Below are 21,713 nucleotides of genomic sequence, written 5' to 3'. Positions count from 1 at the left end.
AACACACTTTGGGCTTCAGATGTGTGTGAATCATGCCCCAGGACCGGCCTCGCTACGTGATCGACAGGCCTGCTTACTCACAGGCAGACTTCGATGAAACATTTACCAGGCAATCAAGGACGTTTCCTTTTGCCGACAAAGTTAAGACAGCCTTCAGGTAAGATAGCCTATTGACTGTATGTAAACAGTCAAAAGTGATTATTATATATGCTTTTCATGAATTATTTAATAGATGATACATTTAGAAAACAAAGGACATTTGTGACAACTGTATTGTTAATATGTTCATGCAGTGGAGTCATGACTGATAGTAGTTGTAACTCTGTAATTGTGCGTTTGTTGTGGGGGTCGTTGTAACTCTGTAAATGTGAGTTTGTCGTGGAGGTCGTTGTAAAGTAACTCTGTAATTGTGTGTTTGTTGTGGAGGTCATTGTAACTCTGTAATTGTGAGTTTGTTGTGGGGGTCGTTGTAACTCTGTAATTGTGCGTTTGTTGTGGAGGTCGTAAACTCTGCAATTGTGCGTTTGTTGTGGGGGTCGTAACTCTGTAATTGTGCGTTTGTTCTGCGGACCAGGTGTTCTGGGGGTCGTAACTCTGTAATTGTGTGTTTGTTCTGCGGACCAGGTGTTCTGGGGGTCGTAACTCTGTAATTGTGCGTTTGTTGTGGGGGTCGTAACTCTGTAATTGTGCGTTTGTTCTGCGGACCAGGTGTTCTGGGGGTCGTAACTCTGTAATTGTGCGTTTGTTCTGCGGACCAGGTGTTCTGGGGGTTGTAACTCTGTAATTGTGTGTTTGTTCTGCGGACCAGGTGTTCTGGGGGTCGACTGAAGGCGCTTCTCTTCCGGCACCTGCCTGTGCTGCAATGGCTGCCAAAATACAACGCCAAGCAGAACCTCTTGACCGACGTGGTCAGTGGCATCAGTGCTGGCACCATCCAGGTTCCTCAGGGTCCGCTCATATTTAGCGTCTGTGATAACACCAAGTGTCACCACTTTGGAACACCACTTTTCTTACCATTGCCTCTGCCTTTAAATGAACTAAACACTTTCAGCCTTAGCTAACCGCATGTCTCCAGACATGTGTTGTGTGGGTCCTTGCTGGACGTGGTGATCTCTTGTCTGTGCCCTCTCCAGGGATGGCGTTTGCCTTGCTGGCCAGCCTGCCTCCAGTGAACGGCCTGTACTCGTCCTTCTTCCCTCTCATCCCCTACTTCTTCATGGGCACAGCACATCAGATGGTCCCTGGTATGTCAAGGGCAACACACACACAGTCTCTTGCAAGCGCATCCCTGATGAAAACACCTAAAGGGGGAAAGTGAAAATTACACATTAGAAGATGCAAAAGGAACCTCAGATCTTCCCATGCTAGTCTTTTAATTGTGCCCAAAGGAACCTCAGATCTTCCAATGCTAGTCTTTTAATTGTACCCAAAGGAACCTCAGATCTTCCAATGCTAGTCTTTTAATTGTGCCCAAAGGAACCTCAGATCTTCCAATGCTAGTCTTTTAATTGTGCCCAAAGGAACCTCAGATCTTCCAATGCTAGTCTTTTAATTGTGCCCAAAGGAACCTCAGATCTTCCAATGCTAGTCTTTTAATTGTGCCCAAAGGAACCTCAGATCTTCCAATGCTAGTCTTTAATTGTGCCCAAAGTGCTCTACAAGCAAAGCAGAGAAGCTGCTTTTATCTTTTCATGCACCGAAGCTGTGGAGCACCCTGCCCCCTTTTAGCCTATACATCAAACAACCTGTGGAGCACCCTGCCCCCTTTTAGCCTATACATCAAACAGCCTTGGGAGCACCCTGCCCCCTTTTAGCCTATACATCAAACAGCCTGTGGAGCACCCTGCCCCCTTTTAGCCTATACATCAAACAGCCTGTGGAGCACCCTGCCTCTATACATCAAACAGCCTGTGGAGCACCCTGCCCCCTTTTAGCCTATACATCAAACAGCCTGTGGAGCACCCTGCCTCTATACATCAAACAGGCAAACTCTGTAAAAATCTTTTAAAAAGACCTTTTAAAAGCGTACCTGTATATGAGAGCTTTTAGTTAACTCACTTTTGTCTTGTAACCTATTTCCTCACATTATATTCTGCTGCTGTTTACAAGGTCTTCCACTTTTCACTTCATGTATTACATGTGTTGTTGTATCTGCCTCGTGAATTCTAAATCTCTGTTGTTTTATTTATTTTTCCTTTATTATTTTGTTAAATGCTCTAAATGGAAAGCACTCTGAACCGCATTCTGTGTGTGAAAGGTGCTGTAAATAAATCTATTATTAGCAGTAGTAGTAGTATTAGGAAAGGAAAGCTCATGGTGGTCCAATAGCACTGGCCTTCCACAGAGTTCTGAGTCGTCTGATGTTGAATGTGTTCGAGTTGAATTCGTGTTGAATATTCTCGAGCGTTACTCAGTGTGCTGCTGTCTATCACACCGGTTCAGAGAGCTGAGATGGAGCTCTGACCTTAAGAGAGCTGAGATGGAGCTCTGACCTTAAGGTTATCGTCTTAATCGCTCTCAAAGAGAGTATGAGAGAGCTGAGATGGAGCACTGACCTTAAGGTTATTGTCTTAATCGCTCTCAAAGAGAGTATGAGAGAGCTGAGATGGAACACTGACCTTAAGAGAGCTGAGATGGAGCACTGACCTTAAGAGAGCTGAGATGGAGCTCTGACCTTAAGGTTATCGTCTTAATCGTTCTCAAAGAGAGTATGAGAGAGCTGAGATGGAGCTCTGAGCCTCTGACCTTAAGGTTATCATCTTAATCGTTCTCAAAGAGAGTATGAGAGAGCTGAGATGGAGCTCTGACCTTAAGGTTATCGTCTTAATCGTTCTCAAAGAGAGTATGAGAGAGCTGAGATGGAGCTCTGACCTTAAGGTTATCGTCTTAATCGTTCTCAAAGAGAGTATGAGAGAGCTGAGATGGAGCTCTGACCTTAAGGTTATCGTCTTAATCGTTCTCAGAGAGAGTATGAGAGAGCTGAGATGGAGCTCTGACCTTAAGGTTATCGTCTCAGGTGCTCTCAAAGAGAGTATTGGAGAGTTGAGTTCAACCTTGTGGTGCAGAAGTCTTTGTGAGAAACAGAATCCTAAAAGGTCTCCATTTGTCCTACTGCTTCTGTGTTCAGGGTTTCCTCTGGGTGTGTGTGTGTTCGTATCTTCTGCTCTCGGTGTGTGTGTTCGTACTCTGGGGGTGTGTGTGTTCATATCTTCTCCTCTAGGTGTGTGTGTTCATATCTTCTGCTCTAGGTGTGTGTGTTCGTATCTTCTTCTCTAGGTGTGTGTGTTCGTATCTTCTGCTCTAGGTGTGTGTGTTCGTATCTTCTGCTCTAGGTGTGTGTGTTCGTATCTTCTGCTCTAGGTGTGTGTGTTCGTATCTTCTTCTCTAGGTGTGTGTGTTCGTATCTTCTGCTCTAGGTGTGTGTGTTCGTATCTTCTGCTCTAGGTGTGTGTGTTCGTATCTTCTGCTCTAGGTGTGTGTGTTCGTATCTTCTTCTCTAGGTGTGTGTGTTCGTATCTTCTCCTCTAGGTGTGTGTGTTCGTATCTTCTGCTCTAGGTGTGTGTGTTCGTATCTTCTGCTCTAGGTGTGTGTGTTTGTATCTTCTCCTCTAGGTGTGTGTGTTCGTATCTTCTTCTCTAGGTGTGTGTGTTCGTATCTTCTGCTCTAGGTGTGTGTGTTCGTATCTTCTGCTCTAGGTGTGTGTGTTTGTATCTTCTCCTCTAGGTGTGTGTGTTCGTATCTTCTTCTCTGGGTGTGTGTGTTCGTATCTTCTGCTCTAGGTGTGTGTGTTCGTACTCTAGGGGTGTGTGTGTTCGTATCTTCTCCTCTAGGTGTGTGTGTTCGTATCTTCTGCTCTAGGTGTGTGTGTTCGTATCTTCTCTAGGTGTGTGTGTTCGTATCTTCTGCTCGGGGCCGTATGCTCTTCATCTGATGCCTCTGCTCTCCTCAGGCACGTTCGCTGTTCTCAGCATCATGGTGGGCATGGTATGCCTCAGGCTGGCACCAGACTCTGATTTCACCCACTTCAACGCCACCCTCAATGCCACAGTGGTGGACGAGGAGCAGATGAACCAGGTGCGCCTGGCCATCTCGGGGACCCTGGCCTGCCTGACCGCTATCATACAGGTGCACATTACACCCACCAGAGACACACACATCAAGCATGTGATCACACCAGGGTCACACTCATGCACACCAGAGACACACACATCAAACATGTGATCACACTCATGCACACCACAGACACACACATCAAACATGTGATCACACTCATGCACACCACAGACACACACATCAAACATGTGATCACACTCATGCACACCAGAGACACACACATCAAACATGTGATCACACCAGGGTCACACTCATGCACACCAGAGGACATTTGTTCCACCCACACATAGCCACATCACGCACCATGGGCATGAGCAGACCAGCAGCGTTTTGTAGAAATGTAGCTTTTACTAACCTTCTTATATACTATGGCATGCCAGAAAGAGACTCCAGCCTGTAGACACAGCTGTGATAGCAGGAAAATGTTTATTTGCTTAGATGTAGTCTAGTTGTAAAAATTAACAGCAAGCAATGTAGAATGAGTCTAAAATAAGCCATAAGCCACAATGCCATTTTAGGAAAGTGAAAATGTGTTCAAGGCACTAAAAGGATGCAATAAACAAAGAGAAGAACAACGTCAGAGAAATTCTGGAATTCATGGTTACGATGACACAACTGTATATTTTTATGGTTTCAAATTATGATGTCTTTGGTGAAGAACTTTTCACTGTACCAAAGTAAGATCTCTGTTCTTCACAGATCGGACTCGGCCTGATGCAGTTTGGGTTCATATGATGATGTGTTTGGTGATTAACTTTTCACTGTACCAAAGTAAGATCTCTGTTCTTCACAGATCGGACTCGGCCTGATGCAGTTTGGGTTCGTGGCCATTTATCTGTCGGAGTCGTTTGTCCGAGGCTTCATGACTGCTGCCGGCCTTCAGATCCTCATATCTGTGCTGAAGTACATCTTCGGCATCAGAGTTCCCCCCTACAGCGGTCCTTTAGCGATCATATATGTGAGTTCCCCCCTACAGCGGTCCTCTAGCGATCATATACATGAGTTCCCCCCTACAGCGGTCCTTTAGCGATCATATACGTGAGTTCCCCCCTACAGCGGTCCTCTAGCGATCATACACGTGAGTTCCCCCCTACAGCGGTCCTCTAGCGATCATATACATGAGTTCCCCCCTACAGCGGTCCTCTAGCGATCATATATGTGAGTTCCCCCCTACAGCGGTCCTCTAGCGATCATATATGTGAGTTCCCCCCTACAGCGGCCCTCTAGCGATCATATATGTGAGTTCCCCCCTACAGCGTACAGCGGTCCTTTAGCGATCATATATATGAGTTACCCCCTACAGCGGCCCTTTAGCGATCATATACGTGAGTTCCCCCCTACAGCCTACAGCGGTCCTCTAGCGATCATATACGTGAGTTCCCCCCTACAGCGGTCCTTTAGCGATCATATATGTGAGTTCCCCCCTACAGCGGCCCTTTAGCGATCATATACATGAGTTACCCTCTACAGCGCTCCTTTAGCGATCATATATGTGAGTTCCCCCCTACAGCGGTCCTTTATCACATACGTGTTACAGTGGTCCTTTAGCGATCATATATATATGAGTTCCCCCCTACAGCGGCCCTTTATCATATACGTGAGTTACCCCTACAGCGGCCCTTTATCATTATCATATACGTGAGTTATCCTACAGTGGCCCTTTATCATTATCATATACGTGAGTTACCCTACAGCGGCCCTTTATCATATACGTGAGTTACCCTACAGTGGCCCTTTATCATTATCATATACGTGAGTTATCCTACAGCGGCCCTTTATCATTATCATATACGTGAGTTACCCTACAGTGGCCCTTTATCATTATCATATACGTGAGTTATCCTACAGTGGCCCTTTATCATTATCATATACGTGAGTTACTCTACAGCGGCCCTTTAACGATCATATACGTGAGTTACCCTACAGCGGCCCTTTAACGATCATATACGTGAGTTACCCTACAGCGGCCCTTTATCATTATCATATACGTGAGTTACCTTACAGCGGCCCTTTATCATTATCATATACGTGAGTTATTCTACAGTGGCCCTTTATCATTATCATATACGTGAGTTATCCTACAGCGGCCCTTTATCATTATCATATACGTGAGTTACCCCTACAGCGGCCCTTTATCATTATCATATGCGTGAGTTACCCCTACAGCGGCCCTTTATCATTATCATATACGTGAGTTACCCTACAGTGGCCCTTTATCATTATCATATACGTGAGTTACCCTACAGCGGCCCTTTATCATTATCATATACGTGAGTTATCCTACAGTGGCCCTTTATCATTATCATATACGTGAGTTACCCCTACAGCGGCCCTTTATCATTATCATATACATGTTACCCTACAGCGGCCCTTTATCTTATACTATACGTGAGTTACCCCTACAGCTGCGGTCCGCTGTAGGGATACTGTAACTCACGTATATGATAATGATAAAGGGCCGCTGTAGGGTAACTCACGTATATGATAAAGGGCCGCTGTAGGCGTAACTCACGTATGTGATAAAGGGCCACTGTAGGCGTAACTCACGTATGTGATAAAGGGCCACTGTAGGGGTAACTCCATATAAACGCATATACGTGAGTTACCCCTACAGCGGTCCTTTATCATATACGTGGGTTAGCCCTTCATCATATACGAGAGTCATCTCAAACTAATCTCATTATCTGGAGTGAGGCTGATGATGATCGCTGCATTGTTAAAATCCCTTTCATTCACACGTTTATTCAGTTGATCTTTACAGTGTTCTCCATAATTACTTACCCATTGTGTTCATCTGATTACTTTAGTCATCCTGTCTCTGTAGAACTCTGTTCAGGCCCAAAACATTGAACCATTGAGAGAGTTGGCCGGTATGTAGCTCACTAAAGTTACTTCAGTTCTTTAATCACGATGTACATTCCTAACCGCCCATTGCGATCTTCTGAGGAGCGTCTGTTATGTCGACCAACCATACATGCTAGGTCAAATTGTAGATCCTATTCTTCAGTGGTTCCGTGTTGGTGGAATGAGTTGCCCAGTGCTCTCCGTTCCAGCAACGGCTTTGGATCTTTTAAGAGGGGTCTTCAGACATATTTGTTTAATATGCACTTAGTCCTTTGAGTTTGTGATGTGTTATGGTTTGTATAATAGTATTGTTTTGTTATAATTTGTCCATTGATAGAATTTTGCTATTGTCCTTAAATTTAGCCATACCATGCTTTAGTTATTATTATTATATATAATTAACTGAGTGACTTATTTGATTGCTATTCTCATTTCACTGTTTTATTTCTCATTAGGTTAGTGCTTAAAATTATTGTTTTACTGATAATATTACTATTCTCCCTATTTTGTAATTGTTCACTGTTAATTTAATTTGCATTGTTATTTATTTGTATGTCGCTTTGGACAAAGGCGTCTGCTAAATAACCATAACCATAACCATAACCATAACCATAACCACTAAAGTGCTTGTGCTCCTCCGAGGTTGCCACATTCCTGCATATGCAGCTTGTTCTGCAGCGTATGACGGACAATGCTGGTTTTGTTCTAGACTCTGGTGGACATCTTCTGTGGCCTTCCTGACACCAATATTGCCTCGCTGGTCTTCGCTCTGGTCAGTGGCGGGGTGCTCATCATAGTGAAGGAGCTGGGGGCCCGATACCGCCACAAGATCCCCTTTCCCATCCCCATAGAGATCATCGTAGTAAGTACCAGAGATGTTCTACTGCATCAGAAGGCATATCTATACAGCCCAGTATAGCATAAGGATCATATCTATATCTATATTGCCCAGTATAGCATAAGGATCATATCTATATCTATACAGCCCATTATAGCATAAGGTTCCTAACTTTATCTATATTGTCCAGTATATCATAAGGATGAGCTGCACAAAAGAATCAGGAATCAAAATATGAGAGAAAGAACGGTTCTACTTTATTACACCAGATTGTGTTAGGATGGAACATCAGCGCAACAGCGCCCTCCCTGGTTATGTGTTGTAAGTGTTGGCATTCCCTTATTTAGGTGGTGGTGGCCACGGCTGTTTCTGGCCCTCTGGATCTCCCCCAGCGCTACCACATGGATGTAGTGGGGAAGATCCCTCTGGGGTAAGGCATCATCTGGTGGTCAAATGTTGGCTCCTAGTAGAGTACGACTCTAACTTTAGGCCAAAGAATTCACCCATTTCAGATACACACAGGAGAGGGTTTACATTCCCTGTGCTAGACAGCAGAAGCAAAATCACCGAATCAAAAAAGTCACCAAAATCACCAAATGAAAAATCTTACATGATCAACAGAGCGGCCTTGGTGAGCAATACACTGGGGTTACTACGCAGGTGCCTTCCTTCACCTGATGGTGTTGTAGGTTCATCTGTGTCTCCAGAAGGCTCAGCAGCCATGTCTGGTGTCCCATGGCTGTGACAGAAAGTGAAGATTTCTCATTTCTTGAAGAATGTTCACTGAAATGTGAAATCTCCACAGGTTCCCACAGCCCACCTTACCTGCTCATTGTGTAGGTTCCCACAGCCCACCTTACCTGCTCATTGTGTACAGTAGGTTCCCACAGCCCACCTTACCTGCTCATTGTGTAGGTTCCCACAGCCCATTTTACCTGCTCATTGTGTAGGTTCCCACAGCCCACCTTACCTGCTCATTGTGTAGGTTCCCACAGCCCACCTTACCTGCTCATTGTGTAGGTTCCCACAGCCCACCTTACCTGCTCATTGTGTACAGTAGGTTCCCACAGCCCACCTTACCTGCTCATTGTGTAGGTTCCCACAGCCCACCTTACCTGCTCATTGTGTAGGTTCCCACAGCCCACCTTACCTGCTCATTGTGTACAGTAGGTTCCCACAGCCCACCTTACCTGCTCATTGTGTACAGTAGGTTCCCACAGCCCACCTTACCTGCTCATTGTGTAGGTTCCCAAAGCCCACCTTACCTGCTCATTGTGTAGGTTCCCACAGCCCACCTTACCTGCTCATTGTGTAGGTTCCCACAGCCCACCTTACCTGCTCATTGTGTACAGTAGGTTCCCACAGCCCACCTTACCTGCTCATTGTGTAGGTTCCCAAAGCCCACCTTACCCGCTGGTTTTGTAGGTTAGCGCCAACCTTACCTGCTGCAGGTTAGTGCAGGTTAGTGCATGTTAGTGCCCATGTTAGTGCCCTTGTTAGTGCCCATGTTAGTGCCCATGTTAGTGCCCTTGTTAGTGCCCTTGTTAGTGCCCATGTTAGTGCCCTTATTAGTGCCCATGTTACCTGCTGTAGGTCAGTGCCCATGTTAGTGCCCATGTTACCTGCTGTAGGTCAGTGCCCATGTCAGTGCCCATGTTAGTGCCCATGTTAGTGCCCTTGTTAGTGCCCATGTTAGTGCCCATGTTAGTGCCCATGTTAGTGCCCTTGTTAGTGCCCTTATTAGTGCCCATGTTAGTGCCCATGTTAGTGCCCTTATTAGTGCCCTTATTAGTGCCCATGTTAGTGCCCTTGTTAGTGCCCATGTTAGTGCCCTTGTTAGTGCCCATGTTAGTGCCCTTGTTAGTGCCCTTATTAGTGCCCATGTTAGTGCCCATGTTAGTGCCCTTATTAGTGCCCATGTTAGTGCCCTTGTTAGTGCCCATGTTAGTGCCCATGTTAGTGCCCATGTTAGTGCCCATGTTAGTGACCATGTTAGTGCCCATGTTAGTGCCCATGTTAGTGCCCATGTTACCTGCTGCAGGTTAGTGCCCATGTTAGTGCCCATGTTAGCTGCTGTAGGTCAGTGCCCATGTTAGTGCCCTTGTTAGTGCCCATGTTAGCTGCTGTAGGTTAGTTCCCTTGTTAGTGCCCATGTTAGTGCCCATGTTAGTGCCCATGTTAGTGCCCATGTTACCTGCTGCAGGTTAGTGCCCATGTTAGTGCCCATGTTAGTGCCCTTGTTAGTGCCCATGTTAGTGCCCATGTTAGTGCCCATGTTAGTGCCCATGTTAGTGCCCATGTTACCTGCTGGTTTTGCAGGTTCCCGGTGCCCATGGTGCCCGCGGTGTCTGAGTGGGGCGAGATGCTGGGCACGGCGTTCTCTCTCGCCATCGTGGGCTACGTCATCAACCTGGCCATGGGACGCACGCTGGCCGCTAAACACGGCTACGATGTGGACCCCAATCAGGTGACAACACAGCTCCTCACCCACACATGTCTGGACACACACCTGCATATGACTGTGATCTGTGCTGAACTGTGGTAGGTTGCCCGTGTTAAGATTGGATCTGTTTGATCAATCGTTCAGATGGATCTTAAAGGGATCCACTGCACTGTTTAATCGGTCATTCAGATGGATCTTAAAGGGATTCACTGCCCTGTCTGATCGATCATTCTGATGGATATTAAAGGGATCCACTGCACTCTGTTTGATCGATCATTCTGATGGATCTTAAAGGGATCCACTGCACTGTCTGTTTGATCGATCATTCAGACAGATATTAAAGGGATCTACTGCACTGTCTGTTTGATCGATCAGGGATCTACTGCTCTGTCTGTTTGATCGATCATTCTGATGGATCTTAAAGGGATCCACTGCACTCTGTTTGATCGATCATTCTGATGGATCTTAAAGGGATCCACTGCACTGTCTGATGGATCTTAAAGGGATCCACTGCCCTGTCTGATCGATCATTCTGATGGATCGTAAAGGGATCTACTGCCCTGTCTGATCGATCAATCTGATGGATATTAAAGGGATCCACTGCACTGCCTGATGGATCTTAAAGGGATTCACTGCACTGTCTGATCGATCATTCTGATGGATCTTAAAGGGATCCACTGCACTGTCTGTTTGTTCGATCATTCAGATGGATCTTAAAGGGATCTACTGCACTGTCTGTTTGATCAATCATTCTGATGGATCTTAAAGGGATCCACTGCACTGTCTGATGGATCTTACCAGGATCTTAAAGAGAAACTATGCAGGATTGGCGATTTCATCTTAAGTTTCGGTTTCGTTTTTTATTTTCGCTCGTTTTATGCTTGCATATTTCTCTGCAGAGCTTCCCCGACAGCTTTAGCGTGTATATTTCTACATAATATAGGCTATATAAAAACATATAAATTGCAAGCGTGGTTCTTCTTGTTCTTTATGCGTCTCAGCCTTCCAGATGTAAACAGGGAACGATCGTCTCCTGAACAAACTGCAAGGTTGCAATAGCGGATAGGGACACTGGGGGCGGGAGGAAATATTACTGTTTTCGATAAAACTGGTCAGTCAAGCAAAACAACGATTTCTAAGCGATTTTATGACTATGAAAAATGTGCATAGGGTCTCTTTAAAGGGATCCACTGCACTGCCAGATGGATCTTAAAGGGATCCACTTCACTGTCTGATGGATCTTAAAGGGATCCACTGTACTGTCTGATGGATCTTAAAGGGATCCACTGCACTGTCTGATGGATCTTAAAGGGATCCGTCTAAAAGGGTCTGTTTGTCTCTGCAGGAGATGCTGGCTCTGGGCTGCAGTAACTTCCTGGGGTCATTTTTTAAGATCCACGTGATTTGCTGCGCCCTGTCGGTCACACTGGCGGTGGACAGTGCGGGCGGCTCCTCCCAGGTCAGTTTATAAGTATTAAAAGGGTCAAAGGTTATAAGGTCAGTGAGTTCATATCACATTAGTGTTCTAATACAGTAATGTGTGTGTGTGTGTGTGTGTGGTGCTAGTGTTCTAATACAGTAATGTGTGTGTGTGTGTGTGTGTGTGTGTGTGTGTGTGTGTGTGTGTGTGTGTGTGTGTGTGTGTGGTGCTAGTGTTCTAATGCGGTAATGTGTGTGTGTGTGTGTGTGTGTGTGTGTGTGTGTGTGTGTGTGTGTGTGGTGCTAGTGTTCTAATACAGTAATGTGTGTGTGTGTGTGTGTGTGTGTGTGTGGTGCTAGTGTTCTAATGCGGTAATGTGTGTGTGTGTGTGTGTGTGTGTGTGTGGTGCGCTAGTGTTCTAATACAGTAATGTGTGTGTGGTGCTAGTGTTCTAATGTAGTAATTTGTGTGTGTGTGTGTGTGTGTGTGTGTGTGTGTGTGTGGTGCTAGTGTTCTAATACAGTAATGTGTGTGTGGTGCTAGTGTTCTAATGAAGTAATGTGTGTGTGGTGTGTTAGTAGTGTGTGTGTAGTGTTCTTATGCAGTACACTTAAGGAATAAAGTGGAGTTATTATTATGATGTGTGTGTGTGTGTGTGTGTGTGTGATGCTAGTGTTCTACTACAGTAATGTGTGTGTGGTGCTAGTGTTCTAATGTAGTAATGTGTGTGTGGTGTGTTAGTGTTCTTATGCAGTACACTTAAGGAATAAAGTGGAGTTATTATTATGATGTGTGTGTGTGTGTGTGTGTGTGTGTGTGATGCTAGTGTTCTAATACAGTAATGTGTGTGTGGTGCTAGTGTTCTAATGTAGTAATGTGTGTGTGGTGTGTTAGTGTTCTTATGCAGTACACTTAAGGAATAAAGTGGAGTTATTATTATGATGTGTGTGTGTGTGTGTGTGTGTGTGTGTGATGCTAGTGTTCTAATACAGTAATGTGTGTGTGGTGCTAGTGTTCTAATGTAGTAATGTGTGTGTGGTGTGTTAGTGTTCTTATGCAGTACACTTAAGGAATAAAGTGGAGTTATTATTATGATGTGTGTGTGTGTTGTGTCTTCACTCTCCAGTTTGCCAGTCTGTGTGTAATGCTGGTTGTCATGGTTACCATGCTGGCATTGGGGGCCTTCCTCAAGCCGCTGCCCAAAGTGAGTGTCCTCTGCTGCCCCCTCTGGTGCCTCTGGGTCATTACAGCATGCTGGCAATGTCATTTAGTTATTTCATTGCTAAGGGTGTTTGTGGCCTTTTATTCCTCTCAGTCTGTTCTGGGAGCACTAATCGCAGTCAATCTGAAGAACACACTGCTGCAGCTGTCTGACCCCTACTACCTGTGGAAGAAGAGCAAGCTGGAGTGTGTGAGTCACTAAATTCTCTTGAAAACAACAACTTCCTGGGTAGTGTAGTTCTCTTGAAAACAACAACCTGCTGGGTAGTGTAGTTCTCTTGAAAACTTGAAAACAACAACCTGCTGGGTGGGCAACAATGGATGTAAGATTAGATGGTTAATCATCTGTACTTGCTCTGGTCTGAAACTCAAGCCAGCAAATTCTATATTTCTAATAGCATATTCTATATTTCTAATAGCTTATTCTATATTTATAATAGCTTATTTTAATTTGAGACCAATCTCAGTAGTGTCCCTCTACTGGCATCTTCTCCTTTGTGTCTTAAATCAGTTTGAGATGAGCTCCAAACAGCAGTCATGGACCAGAGACATGTGTAACCCAGCACAGTATACACTGGTTATTGAGTACACAGCACATTGTGCACTGGTTATTAAGTACACGGCACGGTATACACTGGTTATTAAGTACACAGCACAGTGTGCACTGGTTATTGAGTACACGGCACAGTGTGCACTGGTTATTAAGTACACAGCACATTATGCACTGGTTATTAAGTACACAGCACATTGTGCACTGGTTATTAAATACACAGAACAGTGTGCACTGGTTATTAAGTACACAGCACAGTGTGCACTGGCTATTGAGTACACGGCACAGTATACACTGGTTATTGAGTACACGCCACAGTATACACTGGTTATTAAGTACACAGCACTGTGTGCACTGGTTATTGAGTACACAGCACAGTGTGCACTGGTTATTGAGTACACAGCACAGTGTGCACTGGTTATTGAGTACACAGAACAGTGTGCACTGGTTATTAAGTACACAGCACAGTGTGCACTGGTTATTGAGTACACGGCACAGTATACACTGGTTATTGAGTACACGCCACAGTATACACTGGTTATTAAGTACACAGCACTGTGTGCACTGGTTATTGAGTACACCTTCCTCTCTGTTCCAGTGTGTCTGGGTCGTGTCATTCTTGGCCACGTTCTTCCTGAGCTTACCGTACGGTGTGGCCGTCGGAGTCGGCTTTTCTATACTGGTGGTGATCTTTCAGACTCAGTTGTGAGTTGGGAGGAAGTCCACATGTATCAACACACATGTTGTTGCACATGGTTGTATTCAACACATTTCACATATTTATTATATCATTCTTATGGATTTAAAAGAAATTACTGTTGAAATGAGAAATGCATTAAAAGATGTTTAGAGTTCATGGCCTCCTGATGTCTGCGTTATCCTGACACTGTAAATTCTTAGAGTGGTTGTTTCACATGGTCTCATCAACTGATATTATTTATTTTATTTTTTTTATTCAATTCCAGTCGGAATGGGTCAGAGGTAGTTCAGATACTGGACACAGACATCTACAAAAATCCCAAAGTCTACAGTAAAGTAGGTCTTGGTTTATCATGCCCAAAGCCTTAACGACAGCAGTTGTGTTGTATTCCGTTTCTGATCGCACACATCTCAGTGATGGCCATGACTGCTGTGGTTGTGCAGGTGCAGCCTGTGTCTGGAGTGAGGGTCGTGAGCTACTGCTCTCCTCTGTACTTCGCCAATGCTGATATATTCCGCCAGAAGATCATCAGAAAGGTACTGCAAACAAGTGTTGGGGTTTCAGTGCTCTTTGAGCTTTTTACAAATATTCCTGGAAAAAAACAAACATTTTATTTACCATACATAGTATGTATAGAGTCTGTATACCATATGTTATACGTATAGACTATACACCCTGTGTAGTACATATGTGGTTCTTGTGTCCATGTGTATCACGTATAGAGTCCTTGTGTCCTTGTGTAGTGCGTATAGAGTCCTTGTGTCCTTGTGTAGTGCGTATAGAGTCCTTGTGTCCTTGTGTAGTGCGTGTAGAGTCCTTGTGTCCTTGTGTAGTGCGTGTAGAGTCCTTGTGTCCTTGTGTAGTGCGTATAGAGTCCTTGTGTCGTATCTAGTGCGTATAGAGTCCTTGTGTCCTTGTGTAGTGCGTATAGAGTCCTTGTGTCGTATCTAGTGCGTATAGAGTCCTTGTGTCCTTGTGTAGTGCGTATAGAGTCCTTGTGTCGTATCTAGTGCGTATAGAGTCCTTGTGTCCTTGTGTAGTGCGTATACTATACGCACTACACAAGGACACAAGGACTCTATACGCCGTATAGAGTCCTTGTGTCCTTGTGTAGTGCATATAGAGTCCTTGTGTAGTGCGTATAGAGTCCTTGTGTCCTTGTGTAGTGCGTATAGAGTCCTTGTGTCCTTGTGTAGTGCGTATAGAGTCCTTGTGTCCTTGTGTATCACCTATAGAGTCCTTGTGTCCTTGTGTAGTGCGTATAGAGTCCTTGTGTCGTATCTAGTGCGTATAGAGTCCTTGTGTCCTTGTGTAGTGCGTATAGAGTCCTTGTGTCGTATCTAGTGCGTATAGAGTCCTTGTGTCCTTGTGTAGTGCGTATAGAGTCCTTGTGTCGTATCTAGTGCGTATAGAGTCCTTGTGTCCTTGTGTAGTGCGTATAGAGTCCTTGTGTCCTTGTGTAGTGCATATAGAGTCCTTGTGTAGTGCGTATAGAGTCCTTGTGTCCTTGTGTAGTGCGTATAGAGTCCTTGTGTAGTGCGTATAGAGTCCTTGTGTCCTTGTGTATCACCTATAGAGTCCTTGTGTCCTTGTGTAGTGCGTATAGAGTCCTTGTGTCCTTGTGTAGTGCGTATAGAGTCCTTGTGTCCTTGTGTAGTGCGTATAGAGTCCTTGTGTAGTGCGTGTAGAGTCCTTGTGTCCTTGTGTAGTGCGTATAGAGTCCTTGTGTCCTTGTGTAGTGCGTGTAGAGTCCTTGTGTCCTTGTGTAGTGCGTATAGAGTCCTTGTGTCCTTGTGTAGTGCATATAGAGTCCTTGTGTAGTGCGTGTAGAGTCCTTGTGTCCTTGTGTAGTGTGTATAGAGTCCTTGTGTCCTTGTGTAGTGCGTATAGAGTCCTTGTGTCCTTGTGTAGTGCATATAGAGTCCTTGTGTCCTTGTGTAGTGCATATAGAGTCCTTGTGTCCTTGTGTAGTGCATATAGAGTCCTTGTGTCCTTGTGTAGTGCGTATAGAGTACTTGTGTCCTTGTGTAGTGCGTATAGAGTCCTTGTGTAGTGCGTTTAGAGTCCTTGTGTAGTACGTATAGAGTCCTTGTGTAGTGCGTATAGAGTCCTTGTGTCCTTGTGTAGTGCGTATAGAGTCCTTGTGTCCTTGTGTAGTGCGTGTAGAGTCCTTGTGTCCTTGTGTAGTGCGTGTAGAGTCCTTGTGTCCTTGTGTAGTGCGTATAGAGTCCTTGTGTCCTTGTGTAGTGCGTATAGAGTCCTTGTGTCCTTGTGTAGTGCATATAGAGTCCTTGTGTCCTTGTGTCCTTGTGTAGTGCGTATAGAGTCCTTGTGTCCTTGTGTAGTGCGTATAGAGTCCTTGTGTCCTTGTGTAGTGCGTATAGTCCTTGTGTCCTTGTGTCCTTGTGCAGTGCGTATAGTCCTTGTGTCCTTGTGTCCTTGTGTAGTGCGTATAGAGTCCTTGTGTCCTTGTGTGGTTGCAGACTGGACTGGACCCAGGGAAGCTCCTGCTGGCCAGAAAGAAGTTCCTGAAGAAGCAGCAGAAAGAGTTGAAGTTGCAGGAGAACGCGGGGAACGCGGGGAACGCGGGGAACGCGGGGAACACGGAGAGGAGACGGACTGTAAGTTCCCTGATGTTCATGAAACCACAGGTGAGCTCTGAGAGGAGCCGAAGCCTTCATCATGACTGCCCATCCGTCACACTGTTTTGTTATTAGATACATTTTGTTATGGCCACCCCACACCTACTCTAGAGTAACGCTGTCTCCCTATTGGTCCTCCCACACCTGCTCTAGAGTAACGCTGTCTCCCCATTGGTCCTCCCCACACCTGCTCTAGAGTAACGCTGTCTCCCTATTGGTCCTCCCCACACCTGCTCTAGAGTAATGCTGTCTCCCTATTGGTCCTCCCACACCTGCTCTAATGCTGTCTCCCTATTGGTCCTCCCGCACCTGCTCTAGAGTAATGCTGTCTCCCTATTGGTCCTCCCACACCTGCTCTAGAGTAATGCTGTCTCCCTATTGGTCCTCCCACACCTGCTCTAAAGTAACGCTGTCTCCCTATTGGTCCTCCCACACCTGCTCTAGAGTAACGCTGTCTCCCTATTGGTCCTCCCACACCTGCTCTAGAGTAACGCTGTCTCCCTATTGGTCCTCCCACACCTGCTCTAGAGTTACGCTGTCTACCTATTGGTCCTCCCACACCTGCTCTAGAGTAACACTGTCTCCCTATTGGTCCTCCCACACCTGCTCTAATGCTGTCTCCCTATTGGTCCTCCCACACCTGCTCTAATGCTGTCTCCCTATTGGTCCTCCCACACCTGCTCTAATGCTGTCTCCCTATTGGTCCTCCCACACCTGCTCTAATGCTGTCTCCCTATTGGTCCTCCCACACCTGCTCTAGAGTAACGCTGTCTCCCTATTGGTCCTCCCCACACCTCTCCTGTAGACCACGTCTCAGCTCCAGCTGCAGCAGGATTTCCAGGTGGATGTTGACGGCAGCCAGCAGTCCGTGCCCACCAGCTACGTAAACTTCCACTGCGCTGATGACACGGACCAGACGGACCAGCACGCCGGCTCTCAACCCCCTTCTCCCATCACCATGGAAACGCATCCCGTACCCTTCCACACCCTCATCCTGGACCTGGCGGGAGTCTGCTTCGTCGACCTGATGGGAATCAAAGCGCTCACCAAGGTGGACGCTGCCATCCTGGCCCCTCTTTAGTGAACCTGCTGATCCTTCACTGACCCTTGACCCCTAGAATAACCCCTGAGTTGAGTGCAGCTGATGTGAGGTATGTTTTTGAATGTGCAGATGAAGAAGAGTTATGAGATGTTGGGCATCAGCTTTTACCTGGCCAACGTACAAGGTAAGCCCTTCTCTACAGGTGAGCCCTTCTCTACAGGTGAGCCCTTCTCTACAAGGTGCCGTGCTCTCATGCAAATCTACATCTGGTCATCATTGGCCATTTTGACATAAGAGTACATAATCATATCCAATGCCCTTATATTTTTCTACTGAATCCATCGTTTATATGGAATATAATAGCATACCTGGAAAATGTGTGTGTGTGTGTGTGTGTGTGTATATGTTTGTGTGTGTGTGTGTTCCTATAGCTCAGGTGTATGCGGAGCTGGAGGCAGGTGGAGTGTTTGAGGAGCGCAGCATCATGCGCGACCACCTCTTCCTCTCGGTGCACGACGCCGTCCTCTTCTCACAGCAGAGCGCCGCCACACCCAGCACCCAGGACCAGGCAAGTCCCCTTTAAGACTGTTAACCCAGCACCCAGGACCAGGCAAGTCCCCTTTAAGACTGTTAACCCAGCACCCAGGACCAGGCAAGTCCCCTTTAAGACTGTTAACCCAGCACCCAGAACCAGGCAAGTCCCCTTTAAGACTGTTAACCCAGCACCCAGGACCAGGCAAGTCCCCTTTAAGACCGACCATTAACCCAGCGCCAAGGCCCAGGCTGCTATATATTAAGGATTAGGCTACTGACTTTACTCTCAAATCAAGGCAGCTACGTGACGGCAACGATCGCCAACGATAACAAGGAAAATGAACATAATAAATACATGTGAAATATTAATCTTACCTCAAGAACTGTAACCGTATCACCAGGGTTTCCCCCAGAAAATTTGTTAGTTAAGGTGGTGTCTGTCCAGGGGAAGGGGGCGTCGCCGTAGCGTCCCCGCCGCATCGCCGCCACTGGCCTACGATGGGGGGGGGGGGTCGAGACCGTTGTTTTAACTGCAGCTGATACCGAGTGACAACGACCAAGTCTTTTAGGAAGCAAGTCTGAGTCGAGACCGAGTCTTAAAGGAGTCAAGGCCGCATCAAGACCAACCAAAGAAAGGGGTTTTCATAATTTACATCACCAAGGACCATATAACAGTTCAATTCCCAAAGGGTAGAGAGGGGATTGTTGGCTACAGGAGCAGTCTAGCACACACTTGTCTAAATAACTTATTTTCTAATTTACTTGAAGACAAGGAGGTCAGCTGAAGTAAAAATTTAGTAGGCTGTCAGCATTTCATTAATGTTGAAAATGTTGAATTTTGACACTATTGACAGCAATAGGATTTCACATTCATTGTATCAGATTTAATTGTATCAGCATCAGCAACAAATTAAACATTAACACAATTTAGACAATATTATTCCTTAAAAGTGTAAGTTTACAACTCCAATACAGGGCCTTTTGCATCTTTCAAAACCCTTGCACTGCTCAGCATAGCACCATAGGATATATTTTAAAGCCAGTCAATATTATAATATTCTATTAAAACCAAGAATATTTGTAATGGTGGATATTTTAGAATATACCATGAAATAAAGATGAAACTGTATGAAAATGTAACATTGCGACTCTATGGTAAAGTTAGTGAATTGTGATTTAGTAGCCTAAAGCTGCAATTCTTTGATTGAAACTGTATATTGTGCGTGCCTGTTGCTCATATAGCAACCAAATCTGTCATCTGTCAAATAGCCTACAGTTGCATGTTCAGCTCTGAACAAAAACATTCAGGAGTTATTTCAGCAAAACCGAAATGTGCGTCCCCGTCCCGCCCGGTCGGGATGAATGAAACTGGCATGGGAGACGAGGCTACAGTGTGAAGTTTAAACTAGCCTGTGTATACCTCAGACAATTTCAGTATTTTACAACACGTGAATGAATAGCCGTCACAAGTTGTTGTTAGCTGTAGGCTAGATGGCACAAGTGTTTGTCACAACAAATTACAAGATGCAGTGGGCTATGCATTCATAGTAGACGAGTGATAAAAAAAAAAAAAAAAGATAAAGCACTCAAAAGTGTTATGCCGCTCATCCCATACATTTGGTAGATTCAACGGAGAACCATTCCTGTGAGAGTCGTCAAATCTAGCTAGGTTTAGGCTATTTGTGTTCGCAGTCACTCTGAGATATGCGTGGCAGTGGCACCTGATATCAAATACTCATGCTGAATGAGCGCGTCGCCTGTGCGCATAGGCCAACTCGATTTGAAAAGGTTTCTTTCTTTTATGCGTTCTACAGAGAAGGGAGACTAGCGGCTACGGTTTGTAATGACAGGGAGAAAACATGACAGAGTAATACGGCGAATATCACTATACATAATGTATTTATTTATTTATTTATTTATTTATTTATTGAAGACGCTAGTTAAGGCGGCAGCCCTGTGTTGTTAAGGCGGCCGCCTTAGCAGGAAAGCGCTGCGGGAAACCCTGATCACCATAGCTTTTGCTTACGCCGGATGTACTGATACCCAGCAAAGCTTCTAAGCGGAAAGTGTCTGACGTTAGCGTGAAAAGGGCGAAATCTAGAACCTACCAGGCCTCTCCATGTCTCCAGCATGATTCTAATACCTACCAGGGGTGCCTCTCATGCAGCGTTTATACGTCCTCCCTCGCTCCTAATACCTACCAGGGTGCCTCGCTCCTAATACCTACCAGGGGTGTCTCTCATTCAGCATTTATACGTCCTACCTCTAAACAGCGGTAGATAAAACAGGCGACACTCCCATAGACCTCCATAGGAAATAATGGCAGCGCTTTTTCCAGGCTATTTCCTCGTTATGGGGCTTTTGGAACTGTTTACAGCCAATCTCTTGGTCAGTAGTCAATGGGTTAATTGATTACACCTTCCAGCATCAGAAGTACATCCCACCCTCCTGCGATTCAGCCATTCAGCACAGGTTTTTTTGGAACTTTTGATCGTGGCGGCAACATCAAAGAGTGTCGCAACTCTCTCTTTCTATGGCTCTGGTAGAACCAATACATGATCTACTTTCTGACCCTGGAGTTTTCCACCTCTGGTTTTATGGTCCAATGCTGCCAATAGGGCTCGGGCACACCTTGCATTCTAGGAATGTTGCCGCCACGTTTGTAGCGCACCGAACATAATAATCCATTCATTCAGATGCAGAAGACATGAAGCAGAAATATAGTATTAGCGATTATTTTCCTCTGCGATGGTGGGTTGCGCTGTTACACCCCTCTACACAGCAACATATGACCAAGAAGGCAAAAACTAAGTAACAGGAACACACTAACAGGCGGAAGTAAATCCATAGTAATCCATAGTAAACTAAGGAGTGAGGCTGCCAATATGGCTGTGCCTGCGAAGTTTTCACGTCATGATCCCGAGCCCTATCGGGGCAGGTCTCTCTGCCCAAACATATTGGTCAAGAGAAAATCAACATAAATCAATATTTGCCAGGGGTATGAATAATTTTGCTCCTAACTGTATTTCATGGCAAAAACAATTGTAATCGCTGGTATCTTTGACTGACAGGTTCAAAACTACACAACATTTGAAATAATACACTTAAACACACTCATGCATATGCGCGCGCGCGCACACACACACACACACACACACACACAAAAGCACGCATTCATAAGCACACACACACACACACACACACACACACACACACAAACATAAAGACACACAATCACACACACATACATAAAAGCACATACACAGATGAACACACACACATTGATAATGGATGACTGACTACGCTGTTGTGGTTTTAGATGGACAGAGCCAAGATAGAGCTCGCCTTTGACATGGAAGAGGAAG

At 45.4% G+C, this 21,713-nt stretch overlaps 1 protein-coding gene across 1 annotated transcript; it reads left to right on the top strand.

Annotated features, from left to right (window-relative positions):
* LOC134086946 (solute carrier family 26 member 9-like) lies at window positions 1–18,328 on the top strand. The gene is made up of 17 exons (XM_062540144.1): window positions 1–157; window positions 809–948; window positions 1,134–1,244; window positions 3,951–4,126; window positions 4,908–5,072; window positions 7,668–7,820; window positions 8,144–8,226; window positions 10,116–10,263; window positions 11,585–11,698; window positions 12,786–12,863; window positions 12,975–13,070; window positions 14,029–14,135; window positions 14,396–14,465; window positions 14,574–14,666; window positions 16,614–16,781; window positions 17,578–17,998; window positions 18,246–18,328. The coding sequence occupies exons 1-16, from the start codon at window positions 33–35 to the stop codon at window positions 17,851–17,853; spliced, it is 2,103 nt and encodes a 700-aa protein (XP_062396128.1). The 5' UTR covers window positions 1–32; the 3' UTR covers window positions 17,854–17,998; window positions 18,246–18,328.
* The last annotated feature ends 3,385 nt before the right edge of the window (window positions 18,329–21,713 follow it).

Source organism: Sardina pilchardus, chromosome 7 (assembly GCF_963854185.1).
Source record: "Sardina pilchardus chromosome 7, fSarPil1.1, whole genome shotgun sequence".
Taxonomy (NCBI): domain Eukaryota; kingdom Metazoa; phylum Chordata; class Actinopteri; order Clupeiformes; family Clupeidae; genus Sardina; species Sardina pilchardus.
Note: the sequence above shows the minus strand (reverse complement) of the source record. Positions and strands in the feature narration are given on the sequence as shown.